Source organism: Macrosteles quadrilineatus, unplaced genomic scaffold (genome assembly GCF_028750875.1).
Source record: "Macrosteles quadrilineatus isolate MER2022 unplaced genomic scaffold, UCM_ALF_1.0 Scaffold_7__1_contigs__length_78375512, whole genome shotgun sequence".
Lineage (NCBI taxonomy): Eukaryota > Metazoa > Arthropoda > Insecta > Hemiptera > Cicadellidae > Macrosteles > Macrosteles quadrilineatus.
The window spans coordinates 1,745,517-1,765,526 of NW_026542600.1; the positions used below are offsets into that span (position 1 = coordinate 1,745,517).

The 20,010-nt window shown below is 35.3% G+C and overlaps 1 protein-coding gene across 1 annotated transcript in view; it reads right to left on the reverse strand.

Moving 5' to 3' along the window:
- Window positions 1-2,837: 2,837 nt before the first annotated feature.
- LOC128998367 (all trans-polyprenyl-diphosphate synthase PDSS1-like) overlaps window positions 2,838-20,010 on the reverse strand; it is a 77,800-nt gene continuing 60,627 nt past the window's right edge. The window contains exons 5-8 of the mRNA XM_054424473.1: window positions 14,327-14,416; window positions 13,600-13,731; window positions 8,272-8,466; window positions 2,838-5,559 (exon numbers count right to left, since the gene is read on the reverse strand). Coding sequence (XP_054280448.1) covers window positions 5,338-5,559; window positions 8,272-8,466; window positions 13,600-13,731; window positions 14,327-14,416 — 639 coding nt within the window. The 3' untranslated portion in view covers window positions 2,838-5,337. The remainder of the gene's footprint in view (window positions 5,560-8,271; window positions 8,467-13,599; window positions 13,732-14,326; window positions 14,417-20,010) is intronic.

Sequence of the window (20,010 nt, forward strand, 5' to 3'; positions counted from 1 at the left end):
AGTTTAACAGTTTACTTATTCTCTATAAGAATAACATGGGAATTTTAAATTTTCAATTTTTTGTAAATTTATAGTGCCAGGGTCTTCTGGAATATTGACTTTATTTAAGCTTTTTAAGGCCTTAGCAAAAATAAAGGGAGGGTACCCACAGTTGTGGATATGTGTTTTTTATGTTTTCCAGTTCTGTTTTAAGAATTTCATCAGTACAGTACTACAAATGGATTCTACCCTTTTAATCAAACTAATGGCTAGACCTGTCTTAACATGTCTGGGGTGATTGGAGGAAAAATTGAGGTATTCACCAGTAGGTTTCCTGAATACACTAGTGATCCATCCTTGTGTTTATAGAAGCGGTAATTTATCATCTTTTTCCAGTTTAATTGTAAATTGTATAGACTCTACCTGACTGTTTAAAAGTGTTCTTTAAATTAAAGTGCGAATAAATGTGCACACACTGGCGGATTACCCATTAGGCACGTAGACCACTGCCTATAGGCGCCAAAGGTCTCAGTGGGTCGCAGACAAAAAAAGAAAAGTTACAAACAAAGATAAGTATGGCTCCAAATATACAATCATGTTTTAGAAGTGAATCATATCGTTGGTTTGGGTTCATCTACAAGGAGTCTGATTGGAGGAAACTAAATAAGGCAGAGTGGCTTTTCATGGCGATCAAAGACGAGCAACTTTCAAGACCATCAGTGGATGTCTGTACAGTGTATTTAAACGTTGTAGTTGAACTACCGTACTCTCAGTACCAGGCAGATGAAAACCGTCAGTCTCCAGTTTGTCACCCTGTATATATATTTATTTAAACATATGGTGTTTTTGGCCTCTGGGGACATCAAAATGAAAAAGTAAATCGATCCCAGGTCCAGGTCTTACCTTGAGACCTATGGTAATAGCTTATTCCCTATATGGAAAATTTGCTAAAAGGAATAACAAGTTCTTTATTCTCAACTAATTTTTTGTGATACAGAGCATTTCGCCACCTAGGATTGGCTTGGTGCGATCATCGTCGCCAGCTAGGATCGGCATGGTACGATCACAATTGCCACATAGGATCGGCATGGTACGATCATCATTGCCACCTAGGATTGGCATGGTACGATCATCATTACCACATAGGATCGGCATGGTATGATCATCATTCCCATCTAGGATCAGCTTGGTGCGATCATCATTGCCACATGGGATCGGCTTTGTGCGATCATCATCGCCACCTAGGATCGGCATGGTATGATCATCATTCCCACCTAGGATCAGCTTGGTGCGATCATCATTGCCACATGGGATTGGCTTTGTGCGATCATTATTGCCACCTAAGATCAGTTCAGTACCCACAAATAGGTGAGCAGAACACTTTTATAACATTTATGGTCTATTATTATAGCTTTTTAGGTAATATACATGTAGCTATTGCCCATTATTTTGATAGATAATTAATATGAAAACACCATGAGTGATTTCAGAAAAACTATATGCTGCTTGCCGATCACGAGATTGCCTTATTTCATTTGAGTACCTGGTTGGTACTCAAAAAGTGATTTATTAACTACATTAAACCCTTATTAAGAAAATCATCACATTTTCTTAGTTTCAAAATACAGAAAGAAGGCTTTTGCCTAAGTATATTTTTTAGAAATTATTTGAGCAAAACCTCAAAAATGTAAGTGTTGAGTGCTAGTTTACATTAGGTTAGGAGTAGAATGTTTTCTCTTTGTTGTTTCGGCTGCAGCTCCTCTGGCGGTAGTTTATCACGCTACTCATGACAGTTGGGTGACTCCACAATCTGCAGTGACGTCGTACCGTATGTGGCGGTAGATGTAAACCTCGATTTATCATGCCGCTAATTAATATTTGTAGTGCTGAACTCGTTGTACTTTTCATTTATAGACGACGCTGGTCACAAAAGAGAAAATGGTGGATACACCCAATAATAAGATACAGAATGTCTCAAGGAATGTTTCAAACATTGCATACCAAACTAAGAAAGTATTCAGACATGTTTTTTGATGATTATAAAATGTGTCAAAACTCTTTTTATTATTTACTAGAAGCAGTATCATCACGTTTGAAGAAGAAGGATACCAAACTAAGAAAACCAATTGGAGCAGAGGAAAAGCTTTCAGTCACATTATGAAGGTAATTTTAGTGTACTGAAATATTAACTAATTAATGCTATACAGTGTAACATCACTATAACAAGCCAAGCAAGTAATGAATTGTTGTATATAACGTAGTATTTTGCAGTATCCGTGCAAACGCTATGTCACTCAATAGATAATGTGCCCCTATAAAGCAAACTAAATACGTATCCTTTATATAACGTTAGTCATTGAGATTTTCTTCATCCAATTCTACTACTTTTCTTCACCAAAAACCGCAAATTTTTTGCTGCCATCAACTCTAGCACTTGTTTTTGTAAATCTATTCACCTTTGTTGTACAAACTGGGGTATTTCTCTACTTCCAATATAATAACCTCACAATTAAGTTCAGGCTTCATCATTCACAAAAGAATCCACAAAACTCAACTAGCGTCAATGTGCCTTGCGCATATATACTGGTCAGCTGTTGACAGAGACTTGACGTGGTGCTACCCTCTACAGCTAGTGAAGCCACCTGCAGACTGTTGCTAGTGGAGCCACCTTCGTTTGATTCCTACCTTTCCTTTTCTTTAACTTTCCATCCCCACTTTCTTTGGGTGACAAACTACGGCCAGTGGAGCCGCAGCCTTATAGTCACAATTCTGCTATATTATGATGGGCTGTGGTCTACTTATCTTCCTCATCACATCTTATAGCCGTGAGATAGGTAATAAAAGAAATAATATTTAGTAAAGATTTTATTTAAAAAATAACATAAAAGCGAAATGATGAAGTATACAAAACAGATGATGATAATACTTTATAAGGCCTAAAAACCCGACACTACATAGAATTTTTATTTTCGTGATAGTTTTTTTGTTGTTTATAAAAATATCCCTCTACCATGAGATTAGATGTAAAAACTTACTCTCATATACAATAGGCTGTATACACTCTTACACAGATCTATACACATGCACAATGTATACAAACAATCATACAATAGCATAATTACAGGTTATACACATAGTTATGGTATTGTTATATTTACATATAAAAGCTAAATGTTCCTTATATAGGGTTATTTGGTTATAGATGAAGTAATTCATTTTAGTTGCCTGTAAAATCAAAGAGTAAAATATTACCTAGATTGTTGCAACTATGCTGTAATGTGATTGTAACACTTTGTAAACACAGAGTGGTTGTTAGATACTAAAGGTAAAACACTGTTAGAAGCTAATTAGGAATAAGTCTGGAGATTTTTATGTACAAGTGTTTTTGGACAATATAAATATTTCTTTACAATAATATTTGTGTACAAGTAACATTATAACTTACAAGTAAATGACAAAACTAAAGATATGGTTTTTATAATTATGTGTGCTTACTCTTAAGTTTACTTGGTCTCTTAACATGTATTGGTCAATGAGTATTATGCAAAGGATATAAGCTTAATAAAACGAAAAATCACCTGAGAAGAAATTAAAAGTTAGAAAGTTGTGTTTATCTTAAAACATTTTATCTGGAAAATATGTTTCTTTATCAAACCACGACATAATCCTGGTGGCAGTGGTTGTAACCAACCCTTACGAAGGTGTTTTGGTTTATTAGATTACAATTATGAATGAGTAACATACAACTAATTATTACAAATCAAGAAATTAATTAAAAAGGATAATAAATATGTATATATATATATATATTCTAAAGCTAATCTAACTGTGGTCTATTGCACATATTACAGTTTTGTGTAGGAATAATAAATGCATATTATGTGGTCCCTTAGGCACGGTATAATATTAAGTACTGGCAGTTTTAACTCAATCCTGAATGTAAATTTGTAATCGTGATTCAGTTATCGCTCATGATTATTTACCAACAGTAAAAAAATAACAGTGAAAATTAAAGCTACTTGAAAATTCTAGTAAAGTTTAAGTGAATTGAATATATTTTAGAATTCTTTCGTGTGAAACACATACAAAACTGCCTTACAAAGAGTTTAACAAACAAATAAACAATTGAAGATAAATAATGGAATTGTAAATTTTATTGCCAGAACTATATTTTAATCTTTACTGAATAAAGAAGGACTTCTGGCATAAATATGGCAAATTAAAACTAAATAAAACGTCTGAATAAGATTCGTTGGTAGCACATAATCATTCACACATTCATTGTACAATTGAGTAATATACTTAAACTTAAACACTAGCGTTTAAAATATACACTTTGAGCAAATGCCTACATTTCATTCTATAAACATACATTTCTCTTAGAGTAAGTACTAGAATCTTATTATATCAATTACAAAACACTTTAGTCAATTATCTCTTTCTCTGTTTGTTATAGACATTAAACTATTTCTAGAAATATAAAAAATCATACGAGACTGATAGTTAAAGATAGCAACAATTAGAAATAAGATGAGTTAGAGCTATAATCACAGTCTGGTAGATTGGAAGCACAGAAACGGAATTGTGAGTGGAGGATAGATAAAACAATCTTCGACTCAACAAAAGCATAAAGAAAAAACAACTGACAGAATATGAAGAAGCCACATTCACTCATTTCACATTTGACACTCTTTTTGGTCTTGAATCGGGAGAAAAATATCACCCAAAACTTTTGCTGTTATCAGCAAAATTCAAAAGCTGATCTCAATCAAAATCTATTTACAACAACTCAGGTGTAATCTAATGAGCCATCCACTTGGTTAAAACATTTAAAGAATAACAAGATCCTTATCGGATTACACGATAAACATTGCACAGACTGTATAATAAGGTGACCTTATGTTTAAAGAATTTTAACAATTTTCAACTGCAACAAAAGAAGAATTCGGAATTAAAAACTAAGGTTTGATATTTTAATCGAACATAGTTGATTTAAGACACTATTAGTTTAATACTGACTGTGTACGATCTATATTTTATTTATTTTACAAATAGTATATGAAATAAAATAATCAATATAAAACTCAGATTTGACATTGATATACATTCATAAAAAGATCATAGATATTCATATATATTAAATAATCTGAACGTATTTTATGTCTACAAAAAAGTCAAACTCGGTTTGCATGAAGCATTTTAAATGCACAAAAGTATAAAAAATATAAAATATCTTCAAGGGTGGAGTATAATGTGAACTAACTGACGCTATAAGTTAAGGCCTGATTATGTACAAGTTAGCCCGTGTATGAGGCAATATCTGTAGGCAATGTATACGCAGCCAGCTGAGATGGACTGCTACTTCATCCGATTGATGACCAAGTCACTAACAACCATCAAAGATCTCTGATAAGGACTCTCGCGTATAGAGCCAGCCAATCGAGCAGCCTCCAGGCAATGCTTTTTGGCTAAGAATCTGGTCTGCTCCAACCCCTGTGACTTGTGTACCAACTCAAACGCTTTCTCTACATCTCCTGCCTCTTGGAACCTCCGCATGATCATCGGGTTGAGCTCCGGAAACTGAAAACCATACATATCCACATCACTATAACTATACATATCAGAGTAGAGAGAACCTGATCATTTGGTAAAATATTTTGAATTTATTTTTGAAGCAGCGTCTTAAGAACTTTACACCAGAAATATTATCTAACTTTAAATAATGTAATTCTGTTTTAAAAAGTAGACAATTTGGCTACTATCAAAGTCTATTCCACATCCACCATGCAATGTGCTTAGGACATACTTTTTTAAATAGTACAGGGTGCGGCAAAAAAACTGAACCATTTTCTGCAGAGAACTGTTCAGCGACAGGTCGTCTGAGAGTGGTGGGAGAAGTCTCGTTGGAAAGCCTACAAAAAGCCATTTTTTTGTAGTCGTAGAGCAGTGGACCCCTCCTGAGCAAGTGCGGTTGTTATGGAGTTGTTTTAAAAAAAGTATTGAATTCATTCATTGCAACTCAGCGGCAGTTTCATGCATTCTTTCAATTAAGGCGACATGGAGAAGTTCCGTTGCCGATCACAATAATGCGGTCGCGGTGGGTTACTAACTTTAGAACAACGGCTTCTGCATTGAAAAGGAAGCTGAAAGGTTGTGCAAAGTCAGATCGGACGCCAGACAACTAACATTCTATAGAGTTCGTGCTGTTGTGGAAAACAGTCCTCGCAGGAAGCGCCTGCCCGAACATGTCTGACAGCTCAGTTACACGAATTTTGAGATTAATTTATCCCTACAGATTAATTAGAATAATAATCTGTTTAATTGTGTTATCCATACAGATAATCACAATGAAACATGTCCATGTCGACCTAATAGAATAAAAGCACAAAACTACCACTGAGTTGAAATGACTGATTTATTACTTTTGAAAAACGACTAGATAGCAACCGCACGTAGCTCATACAACCACTGCTCTATGACTTCAAAAATGGCATTGTATAGGCTATTAAACGCGCCTACTCCCACCACCCTCAGAGGGCCGGTCGCTGAACAGTGCACTGAAGAAAATAGATTGGTTTTTTTGCCGCACCCTGTAGTTCCAGCTACGTGACACTAGCCGCCCTAAGAACCTCAGGATCTGCAAAATACTTCTTAAGTTTTTCTTTTTTTTTAAGACTCTTTAAGCACTATACCAATAATTTTGATTTTACTGGAGTCAAATTCCAAATCTTTAGTAAAAAACATCAATATTGGAGCTAATACCTGTAGCACAACTACATAAAATAAAATCTGTATGCATGGGGAATGTGGAATATAATATAATTATTTTGGTAAAATAATCGTTTTGAAAATGATTTCATGCGTTATCAGGTCAAAATTGCTGGATCCCGATGTAAATGAAATGAGTAATCATAAATTACACGTTTCGTATGACTGGAAAAAACATACAATAAAGATGCCACGGTACACCTGTCCTGTGTGTTACTGTACTGTTATTGATACAAAATAATGTGTAATATTGACGTTAAGTACAATTTGTAGAATGTTTTGGCTGACAGTAAAACATCAAAACTGTTGGGTCTCAGGATAGTACATACAAATACATAACCTCCTCCTTCTCTTATACAAGGTAGTGGTATTGTTGTGTGGCAACATCACCCCGGTCTATTGCCATGGTAATAACAAACGTGTTAACATAAACACTGCACAGACGCTCTATGTTGCAGTAGGCCAGGAGTGTGACGTTGCCACTTTTCATGTATTATAGGATGCCTAGACGAATATTGCTCATTATCTTACACAAAAGATGCGTTCATCCTTGTACAATACTAGCTCACAGATCTGTGTATAAGGGCAATAAACCGCCGAGCTTGTATGGTGGACTAGTCGACACTTTGGAATACAAAGGGTTTGTAGCTCAACATATCTCACTCAGACAATAGCAGATTTTGCCAAGAGGTTCATTTGAAAGTGAAACAAGATGGGGAATCTTCAAAATAAAAGAGGGGAAATTTCTTTGAAAGAGAGGAATTTGAGTGAAAATTTTCTTTCTAACCATTTCAAAATGTAGTTGAAGTTTCGCACAATTTGTAAAATATCTCTGACCACAAATGGTATATCGATGCAAAACTAAAAGTGTTATTAAATTTCCACCTACTGTATAGGGAAAGAAGCTAATACTCTAACATTTATACAGTTTTATTTGTAGTGTCTCTAAACATTTATAAATTAAGGTTTATTTAAATGAAGTGTCAAAGTTGTCCTCATACTTGCACAAAACTTTACTTTTACAGTAAAATAGTGATTAAGTTCACCTAAACTTTACCACACGCTTGCACGTTTTTGGCACAGCGTGCAATGCACGTGTAGTGTGTGGGCCGCTTAAATGACATGTAATCAACCCATTCACACACATGATGAATGTTGAAAGGTGAGCGACATGCAGAAAATGTGTTGGAGAGTTTGAATTTCAGTATTTGAAAGGTTGTCAGCACTTTGTATGCTTTGAAACAGTCCATTCTCAAGGCACTAACATTCCTTCACTCTTGGTGCCTTGAGAAAGTACTGCTCCGTCTCATCCAAAACATCAGAAACCACTTCATTGTCGTCTGAATCCACGGGGCTGTCACTCAAAGGACCAGGATTTACCACCCTTAGGCATTGACGGTGGAAGCCTAAGAGTTTAGGATTTTAATTTGAAATCTGTGACGACCTAGATTGTTGACTGGTTACTCCCATACATAAAAAAGTTCAATTGAAAAAAATAATTTAACTACTATGCAAAAATATTACCTTTTCACAAGCAAAGAGCACGGGAGCAGTGGCCAAGCCTAGTTTTAGATCTGCTGCTGTTGGCTTTCCCATTGCTGCTGAAGAAGACACAAAATCCAGTAGGTCATCGACAAGTTGAAAAGCCAGCCCAACGTTGCGGCCATACTGGAAGGCAACTTCAGAAGTCTTCTCGTCTGCTCCAGCAAGCATTGCCACCTGAGTAATATATATAAAGAAAGATCAACAAAAGTATGTTTTGCGAGCGGCAAACGTCGTGTTTGTTCAGCTGAAGTTGAGTGCATTCGTGGTTTGCTGCCCGCCCGCCATTTTGCTGTTGGTTTTGCTTAGTTGCCAATACTGTAGTGAGTGATGCTAAAGGTACAGTTACGTTGTGAGGTGTGTTGTTATCTCCAAGCACATCATGAGAGGAATTCCAAGCAGCATGAAACAGGGAACTGAGTTTAAACAATTTCAACTATTTGTATTTACTAATATAGGTTTAAATTACCTGTTTTCTGTCAAAACGATCGACTTGGTAGTATGATGACTACAGCTCTTTCGTGCTTTTTAAAAATAGCACATCTTCAGGTCGAGAATGTCTTGCTAATACATCATGTGGAGTTCGTCAAAAATGTAAACAAAAAAATAAACGGACACATACGGATATGACACACACAAAAATACATTTAATTAACTGGTCCACCAGACACGGCGCCGGTGGAAGGTAAGTCGCGACTGTCACGTGTTGGCAGCGTTGACCCCTACCCCTGTGCTTTCCTTATCTCGTTTTTTTGTCTGCTTTTTGGCGATATGGATGGAGGTGTTATGAATAATGTTCGATTTGAATGACAATGTCTTGTTCAGGATGTTTTGTGGTTGACTTTTTTATGCTTTTTTAACCTTCCATCGGGCGCATCACGGAAGTTACCTCCGGGTCACTACTTTTTTCGTTATAAAAACCATAGTATGTGTTCGGTTTTGTATACTTTTACCCTTTTCCCAGTTGTCAGTTGATTTTGGGGAGTGGTTCGTTTCACTACTGGAAGTAGCTTCCGTGAGCGCCCTGTGATGTAACGGGTTTCCCGGAGCCTAGTTCCGTGTGCGCCCTTGTGTCTGACCTTATTTAGCGGTATTATAAAATGGATGAAGAAGAACTAATTGCGAGATTGTTGGCTAGTGTTGAAAGGGGGACAAGGAACAACATTTAGTAGAAAGAACTAATGGTGCGTGAGTTCGGAAACCTTTTTTCCAAGAAAAAGAGCTTTGGCAAAATGTGTAGTCCTTCTAAAAAAAAATTTTTTGCATTGGACAATAGGTGTTTCATTTCAAACACTACTGCAACTTTTTCTAAAGAGCTTTGACAAAGTAAGTTGTTCTTATGAAATAATTATCTTTTTTCATAATACCATGGGTGTTATTATGTCCTACACTGATGCAATTTTTGTCTAAGAGCTTTGATTGAATAAGTTGTCCTAATACAAAATTATTATTATTATTAGACCATGTACGTTTTTTTATGTCATACAATATTAAAATTTGTTTTCTAATATACGATAGTACTGTATAGGTACAAAAAGTAAGTCTTTTTTATCCACAACACTTACGTGTTTTTATTTTTTAACATTCTCTATTTGATATAAATCCTAAGTAATAATGTAAACTCATAAAATATGTATTCTTACAGTTTTATTGCTATTAACATTTTTTTTGCTCATCATTGTATAGTTTTTGTGATCCCAGAGGTAACTTCCGTGGGTGCGCCCTTTGGTGTTTGAAAATCAATGTGCTTGACGGAAGGTTAAAAAGCACGAAACAGCTGTAGTCATCATACAAACAATTCGATCGTTTTGACAGAAAACAGGTAATTTAAACCTATACAGTATTAGTTTATTCAGACGATCTAGAGGCCATTCCATCATGTATTTGTATTTTCTTATGAAGGCCACATTTCTAAGATTAATGCAGTCATTGACAAAGGAAACTTACAAACGTGTCAACAAAAGACAGAGAGATAAGCAGAAAGCAGAAGGAAGGGTTACACACCAAAGTCACTGACTTAATGACACTGACATTTATTGTGCTAGTGACATCGCAGGGCCGTTTGAAGGGGGGGCAAGCTGCCTCGGGCGCCGAGGCTGAGGGGGCGCCACACAGCGGCTATTTGTATTAACATAGTATTAAAATATGCGAATGCGACTGACTATTACTGGGGGGGGAGGGGGCGCCACAACCACGTTTGCTCCGGGCACCACCAACCCTACGGGCGGCCCTGGGCTCACTCGAAAAACCAACCTGTGTTAACTTATAGATCCATACACACCAGTGTCACGGACACGTTGTCTGTGACTCACGTCACTCCTACAAGCCTCTAGCGAACCAACCTGTCGGTGTTTGGACGGACATGTCTCTTGCCTTAGGCATACACAAAACACGTTTCCTTAGTTGTTAAAATATTGACAGCCTTTCTTCAACGCTAATTTATTGATTTCCGCCAATAGTTATTATCCTCGATACATTTATCTTTTACAACAATATATATATATATATATAACACAACAATATATAACGATATTACAACAATCTAGAAAGATCAAATGTCGCACAACACCTGTTACAAAATGGCCACTCAATAGGAAAAATGGAGGATAGTCTATGTATTTTAAAGAATTGTAAGAAAGGATGTGTAATGAATGCTTGGGAAGAATTGTATATTTATTAGGAAAAATGTAAAAATAGAAATAAGTTGATTAATGAACAAGTAAATTTCAATTCCAGTTGTACTTATAAAAATGTATTGGCCGGTGCTTCCGGTAGCCAATAGGGTACCTATAAGTAGGGACACCATTCTTGTCATTCGCCTATTGGGTCTGATGATGATTGGAGGGAGTGTCCAATCGAAATTGATCACCACTTACCACCTTTTTGTATATTTACCGTCTTGTGAGTAACAGTATAAGCGTAAATATATGTTTTAAGTGTTACAAGACGTTTCTTTATTTACTTTCTGTAAATTTAATAACATGTACGATGCTGATCAAGAAGTTATTTATCTTTCAACAGACTGTTTTTCAAAAGATTCAGGTTTCATCCTATAGAGATTTTGGAACTTTTCAGGGTGTTGGAACAACTGTCTTGTTGAAGTAAATTTACTGAATAAAAGATTATCTTTCAAATCAGGATGGGTCCAGAATTATCTTTGAACATGTATTCTTCACCCTCTTTTTCTTCTCCTTAACCCCAATAGGAACAACACAGCATTCTACTCTGATGGTGACATTATTGAAACTGATTCCTTCTCTTTCTTCTCACTAGCACGTGCCCTCTTCTGTGTTTGTATTTTATTGGATGTCACCGACATCATGCTAGTGACATCAGAAATTTCAGTGACAATGGTGTGTACCTGTCTTAAAACCCGCCTTAAAAGGGAGGAGAAAACAACATGTGTCACAATCACCATCAGTGAAGCGAAGCACTGAGTTCAGGAAAGTGCCAAGATATGATGGAATCAAGAGCACAGTCATCAAGAGGATGTTTGTTGGAATGAAAAAGAGAATGCTGTTGAACCTGAACAAAAAGATGCTGAGGGCAGGTAGGTTTCCCGACACATGTACGAAAGGCATTATAAAGATTTTTCTGAAGAGTGAAGATAAAACTTAAGCATAGTAAAATCCTACAGGCCAGTAACCCTCTTATCTGTGTTTCAAATGTTAGATGAAAGGCTGGTTATATGAAGAGAATGAAAGAATGATGAGAGAGAGAGAGAGAGGAAATAAGATAAATTCTGCACAGATTCTCGACAAGTGTGAAAAAGTTAAGGATTGTTCCTGGAAATTTCCAGTGGGTTTGACTCCCCCTGGTGGCATGAAAATATCCGAGCCAGGATTGTTGCTTTAGGAGCTGGCAACAAAGAGGAGGGCAAAATTATCACAAAAGGATGTCCCCAAGGATCTGTGGAACATTGTGTTTTATTGGTTTCTGCAGCTGCTATTCAAGAAATTTATCCCTGCGAGAACCTATACGGACGACGGAGTGCTTCTGGTGAAGTCGAATACGAGCCCTGACTTAAAAACAACTAGAGCCCAACAATTCACAACCAGCTGGAAAAAGACAGTAATATGACTTTTTTGAAGGACAGTGATGGTGCTCCTGAAGGGAAGATTAGTTGAAAGATTAATATGTATCAAAATAGGAGATGGCACAAAGCAGTGTTTGAATGACACAACAAATTTAGGAGAAAGGATTCAAGTTTGCAGGGCATTATTACTAAGTGAACAAAAAGTCTATAAAGGCACTTGATAACAAGCAACGGCATAAGAGATGAAAACCTACAAAAATGATACATCCCAGCACTTGAACCCATGGAGTTTTAAAGCTGTGAGATGTGGGGTCAACAAATGAAAAAAACAAGGTGAGAAGTCAAAGTTGATGAGTCTGCAGAGAAGAATACTGTTGGGAGTGAACTAGGTCTACCACCAAGAGGTGCGAGTGATTGCCGGAGTTATCCCACTGGACTTGGTGTTCGAGGAAAGAATTAAAAGAAGGAGTTGCTGTCAGGGAAAGCGAGAAGTTTCAAAGGGAAGGAACACTTAAGAACGACAGAGGCTGTGAGAGATTAGCACAAAAAGACAATAATCCTTCACGGTTGTTCGAGATGTGATCATGTGAGGCCTAAGAAGATTGAGTGGATGATAAACTAATCATTACACAATACAGTTCGTCAGTGGACACGGCAACTTCAAGGCAATTAAAGCTGAGGAGTTTTAACCTTGTGGAAGATGATTGTTGCACTCACTGCGGAGAGCTGGAGAGATCGCAACATGAGCTGATAGAGTGCTGTTTTATAAATATGATATCAAATCCCTGATATAATTCCTCCTACAAAAGACATTGACTCAGGAAAGGAACTTTTAAAGGAGTAGGAAATCTCAATTGGACTTAACCTGTCAGTTTTAAAGAGTTAGGAGGAAGAAATATCACTTTGAATATGTAGGACAGCTCGCAGCTTGGAGAGGAAAAAACTTAAACTATAAAAACGTGAAAAACATAAAAGATTTAATCAAAATTCCAGTGGTTCTAGCACATTCAAGTTAGGTGAGGGGAGACGTTTGTTGTTGGGCACATGCAGTGTCTGGAAAAATTAATACAAATAATCGGGAAGAAACCAAAGATGTTCAAGAAAGCAGTGAAGTTAGGTGAACTTGTCTCTGACTTAAAACAGGATTGGAGGAGGGACTTCTTAGCTAAGGCCAAACACCTTCCTCCAGTTTTATGGTTTCATCATTCTGGATTTTCACAGCCATTGACATTGTACACAAATATTTTGCAACATCCAACACATCTCCTACTCACCGCTTTGACTGAGTTGGCGATAAGACTTGCTGTCTTCCGATAAGTCTTGGTCAGATAATGAGCAAACCTCTCGTTTTCTGTTTCCTTTGAACCGAGCTGCATGAACTCTCCTTGTACAAGGTCAGTAACAACCTAAAAATCAAAAACTTGTTTAAAGTCACATAAAACTTCATTTCAGGCTAAATAACTCAGGATGGAGTAATGGTTAGTTGTCTATATTCTAGAATTATTCGGCATTTATACTAGAATTAACTTAAATCTTTAGGACTTAAAGACTTTCTCATATAAACAGAAAAATATCCTTAATATTTATTTTAAAGAAATACAATATTTGTATCGAAAATAATAAGTATATTAGAACAGTCATCTAAGAGAAAATTCTGGACCCTGTATTGCATTTCCAAGGACAAGAAGAAATTTAATAAAATTTTAAAATAATTAATGTCTTCAACAAAGATATTCGTCTTAACAGTCTCAATTATTTTATATTTTTCAACTAACTATAAAGAGCAGTAAATTGAACACCAATAGCTCCATTAACATTCTTAAAACTAAATCGTACAAGGTGGTTTATTGAAAAAAAGTCATCACACTTAACATTTTAGTGTAAATAATACCGGGCAAATTGTTAGTTCAGATAATCCAGGGTGTTAAAGGCAATCTAGCCATTAATGAGAGATAATCATTAGAGTGTTAATAACTAATTCTAGTGATCAAAACTGTTTACCTGGCTAAGTGTAAGGGTGACGTCATTGTCTCGGAGTCGTGCAATCATCATGGAAGCTACGGCCAAAATGAAGTCTCCAGCCATCGTTACCTGTGGAAGCCCAGAACTAGATTCAGTATACCTGTTCTTATCTATTGTAATCTGTGAATATTGTCTTACTTTAATGCAGGTTGCTGAAAATAGAGGGGAAAGTTTGAAACAAAAAATTAATCCAATAATATTAATGGCGAAAAAATATCAACAGTATTTTTTAAGATTGGCACAGAAAACCCTAATCTTGTTTATTAAATCGGTTCCGACTCTAACCTTTGTAAAAAGGCATAAAAACTACAAGCTGGCTGAATAACCGAGAAAGGTGGGAAAGTCTATTGTACCTGTACAAATGTAATATGTTCTAGTACAATTTGCAATTTATGTTTGCTTCAAACCAAAAATTTAACTAAACTTGCCTTTTAATTAAAAAAGTAGAATGAAAAGAGGTCACATTAGCTCACGTGGTCAAAGGAATACCACTGAAACTTTTAGTTTAAGATATAAATTCCAACCACCTAATCACGTCATTCTACAACCAAAGACGTTATTTTTAACTAAATTCCTAGATTAATGTTTGTGACAACTTGTTTGGACTTCTTTAGTCATCAAGTTTTTCATTTATTATACAAACTGTTTTTCATTTATTGTTGCAAACGATAATCCCAGTTCATCCCAAGGGCAACAATAAATGAACCAAAAGGTGAGATGAAAATTTAAAAAACTAGGGTCGTTGAGCTTATTGCATCTTATGAATCAATGACCTATCAATATTACGAGGAAATATGGCATTTTAATTAGACATATTATAATCCTTACACGTCGAGGACGACATCATGTGATGTATGCTATCACCGAAACTATCTCACATTCTCGTCTTTCATCACAATGGCAATAAAGATTTCCCATTTGTTTACGTAAATTCCATTAGTATACAGTATGGGCTTTCTCTTTCTAATTTTTAAATAATTGACCCCCTATCCACTAATAGAACTACTTCCATGAACATTGTAAAATAACTACGAAAATCTATCGGTATACTCGTTTCGGTTATTTAGCTTCAAACCAACCAAAACAGCCTACATTGGAACACAATCCTTGCAGAAACGCTCGTATGGAGGGAGGATGGGAGAAAATCCGGGCCAAGCGACGCTGAGGGCAGATGTGGCAACCAGTCATTACTTTATGTTAATACAGTCATTCCCCGGCTTAGAATGTTGCAAAATTGACACGAAGACAGCACTCTTGAAATATTATCTCTTCTCTGTTAATGATTCATTAAAAAAATGCGAGTAGGCATAAATATTTTATTGGTTTTTGGTTTTACGATCATAGGTAAATGTAGGTTTTACAACGAGTAAATGTTGGCTACCTGACGATTTTAGATTTTTATTTTCTAAATTGTTGGATTAAAAATTTCCCAACCGGAATGAAATATGTCTATACGAACAGTGAAAAACATTTCCTTCAAAAAATGTTTGACATAAAACGAGCAGAAACATACATGTTCCTTTTTTAACTGAAGCCCCTGTTCAAAACGTCAAATCATTATTTTGGTACTAATTTGAAATAATAACTTCGCCAATATTTCTGAATTTTTAATTTTTATGAGGCCTTTCGCCAGCTATGCTGGCATCATCAGACACATCACAAAACTGAAGGTTATGTTTATGTTTACAATTATAAATTTTAAAGAATTTAACATATGGGTAGTTAAAAATAAAAACTATTCTGTTAAGTACATTTAGCTAAAGTTACAAAAATAAATCATATATGTATAAAAATGAAATCTCAAGTAGAATTAACTTATAACTTTGTAAATTTAGAATTTAGTAATGTAATATTTTGAATTGGACCGTTATCATTATTTACCAAATTGTCCATTTTATTTATAAATAATGATTCCCATGCATTTTGTTCATTGGATTTTGTTATATTTTTTAGTAATTTAGTATTATTGATTGATATTGATATTGATAATTCAAAATATTACATTACTAAATTCTAAATTTACAAAATTATAAGTTAATTCTACTTGATATTTCATTTTAGCGAATTTCCCATATAGGGAATAAGCCATTACCGTAGTACTCATGGTAAGAACTGGACCCGGGACCGGTTTTTTTTTGGTTTTGAGGTCCCTAGAGGCCAAAAACACCATCTGTTCAAATTCATATATATATATATATATATATATATATATATATGTCCGTTAGCACGATAACTCGAGCAAAAATGATCCGATTTTGATGAAATTTGGTACCTACGTGTAAACCTAAGTTTATTCGAACGAGTTCGCGAACCAGCATGATCGGACCATGGGAACAGGGGTTTATGGGGGCTTTTATGGGGTAAAAATGGTTTTTCCTTTTTTTGACCTAAAAAACATAAAATTTTGAAATTTCTTTCCAAACTATTTTGTAGAGCTTAAAAAAACAAATAATTTAGTATATTGAAGCGTTATAATGCGCCTAATCGTTAGGGAGAAAATTCCAAAAAAATTTTAATTTAAAATTCCCACGTTATTCTTATGGAGAATAAGTAAACCGTTGTAGTGTGCTTGTTTATTAACATATTTTGCCCAAAATTGGACAATGTTTTTATTTCTTACTAACTATTAACATTTTACATAAAAAAAACACTTTTACCCTCCCTGTTGCAGCAAACCTAAGTATGTGTTAAACTGATTCTATTTAAATAGGGAATAAATGTGATATTTTTAAGGAGACATTTTAGTCTAAATCCAATCAGGCAAATGGAAATTCGCTTAGTCTGCAGGTTTGATGCGGCGGGGGTATTTATACATATATGATTTATTTTTTGTAGCTTTAGCTAAATGTACTTAACAGAATTGTTTTTATTTTTTACCACCCATATGTTAAATTCTTTAAAATTTATAATTGTAAACATAAACATAACCTTCAGTTTTGTGATGTGTCTGATGATGCCAGCATAGCTGGCGAAAGGCCTCATAAAAATTAAAAATTCAGAAATATTGGCGAAGTTATTATTTCAAATTAGTATTAATTCCAATATTAACAGTTCTTCTTGAACATTATTTTGGTGTTGGCTAATAAAATCAAATGCTATTGAATTTCGAAACCAAACAAAACAAAAACACAGAATAAGAACTCGGGACATCGGGTGACACAGGGGCTTCTCATTGAGACACAAAGGAAATACTTAGAACTTTAACAGAGCAGGTTATCCAAAGTTAACACCATTTGGAACAAATGAACGACAGAATGACGTGGCTTGTATCACGCACACACTTTCACTTGAAATATTTGATCAAAATCCTTGAATCGACGTAACGTGGAGAAAGCCCAGATTCAAATTTCTCCAGGAAATGTGTTTTTTGGCCTTGACGAGTAAGATAGGTTTTCAACGGGCAGTGGGCTCATGGGTCAATCGGTGCATACCATTGATAAGCACGCAGAGTTATAGAAGAGGGTACTGCAGAATTTTGTATCCTGAAATTTTGAGAGTATTATCAGGTATTGTTTTTTATTGGTTCTTCACCACGAATTGCAAATATTTTAAACTCTGGTTATTGTACTGTATTAGCGAGTGTCGTTTTTAAAAGCAGTTTTGATTGTTGCTCAAATTTAGGATCTTCATAAAGGTTGTTGGAAGTCACACGATTTAAACTGTATAAATGTAATTAACAAACTGAATTTGTTGATACATTCGTCAGTAATTAAAACATTCCATACAAGTAGGCCTAGTCAGTTTCGTAGCGTATTTTATATTCATAATTCACGGGAAATGTTTCACTTAAAGTAAGACATTACACTTAACAGCTTCAAACAGTTATTGTCTTCTAAATAAAAGTAGACTATTTATCTTATAATTTACAAGAATAAATAACTTTATATGCAATACTGCTTCCCGACGACTCGTTACGATTAGATCTCATATTTAAGTAACAAAAACGATAAACTAATAAACCAAAATATAGTTAGGAATCACAATGAAGAGTCCGCAGTGCGTAGAATCGCAGAGTAAGAAAGTTTCGCGCCGTGGTCTGAATGAAAACGAGGAGTACGCGAACGTGATTGGCCAAGGTCAATCCGGGTGAAATGAGGAGGAATTAGAGAACATTCCGTCTGGGAAATTGCAGTATAGGTGATCGAAACTAAAACTAAAATAATTTTAATATACTTCCCATTTTTCCGAAGAAATAAGAGATCGATCTCTTTGCGTTTTTTAATTTCTATAAGCTGAGAGTCGTAAATAGTTGTAAAGCGATGTTATTTGGTAAGGATCTTAGAGTGTAAGCTATTACCGTATGTCTCATAGTAAGACCTGGACCCGGGACCGATTTACTTTCTCATTTTGATGTACCCAGAAGCCAAAAACACCATACGTTCAAATTCACATATAATGTGTGTGTCCGTTTGCAAGATATAACTCGAACAAAAGAGCTTTAAAAATAGATAATTTAGTATATTGAAGTGTTTTTGTACGATTATTATTTACGGAAAGAATAAAAACAAATTTTAAATTCCCATTTTATTCTTAAAGAAAAAGTAAACTGCTGTAGTTTGCTTGTTTATGGATATATTTTGATCTAACTTGGCAAATTTCTTTATTTTATATTAAACTATTAATATTTTACTAAAAAAACACACTTTATTATTCTCCCTGTAGCAGTAAACCTAGGTACTCGTAAAACCTAATGCTATATAATAGATTTAAGTCAGAATAAAATCGGGCAAATGGAAATTGGCTTAGTCTGCAGGTTTGCTGCGGCGGAGGTGTGTTTCTTACCTAACCTGTAAAAAACCCGCATGTGAACTGAGAAAGGTAGCTTCAACACTTGAGGTAATAACGAGCTACTTGCCAAATAAGTAAAATAAGTTTTGATTGTACATTATTTAAAATCATAGTAGTAAAAGAAAAGGACTGTTACTAATACCTCATGGTAATGCATTTTATGTCAGTAGGCCTATAACTTTATTAGTCTGAACTAGGTTTCACTTTTCTTGCCAATTTTCATTATATTATGCTGAAACTACCACGTATTTTAAAGTTGCCTGTTGCATTTATCGACAGTAAATATTCTGGTTTCTGATTCGGATTCATGTTCAAAAACCAACCAAGCACACGATTAATTAATTCGGAACGAAATTGTCTTTGCGTATATACACAAATTCAAATAAACAGGGGGACAAGCCTCATAGCACTTACCATCACAACCTAAGAGAGGCAAAGGTATAAAATAACTCATCTATATATTTAATACCATCAAGTTTTTTCTCTGTAATATCCCTTTTTCTGCCACATTTCCTTGTTTGCCGAGACGACCTGGTATTCGTTAGCAAAGTTGACAAATACGTGCATGACGTTAACTTACAAAATCTCGCAAGAATCGATTGGAAAACTAGTTTCTGAGTTGCCAAAATGTAAGATTGGTGGTTGCGAAACTGGTGTGCAGAAATGTGTCAACCAGTTGCCAGACGGGCCTACTTTTACCTCGGCCACCATGAACCTGAATGGAACACCGAATACTGTCGCTGTAATGAACATTGAACAACGAGGTACTGCTCCACATTGAAAATCGAACAATATTACAGTACAACAGTACACATTTCTGGACTTTTAGGAATAGCTAAATACAATGTCAGAAATGAAGTGCATAGTCTGAGGTA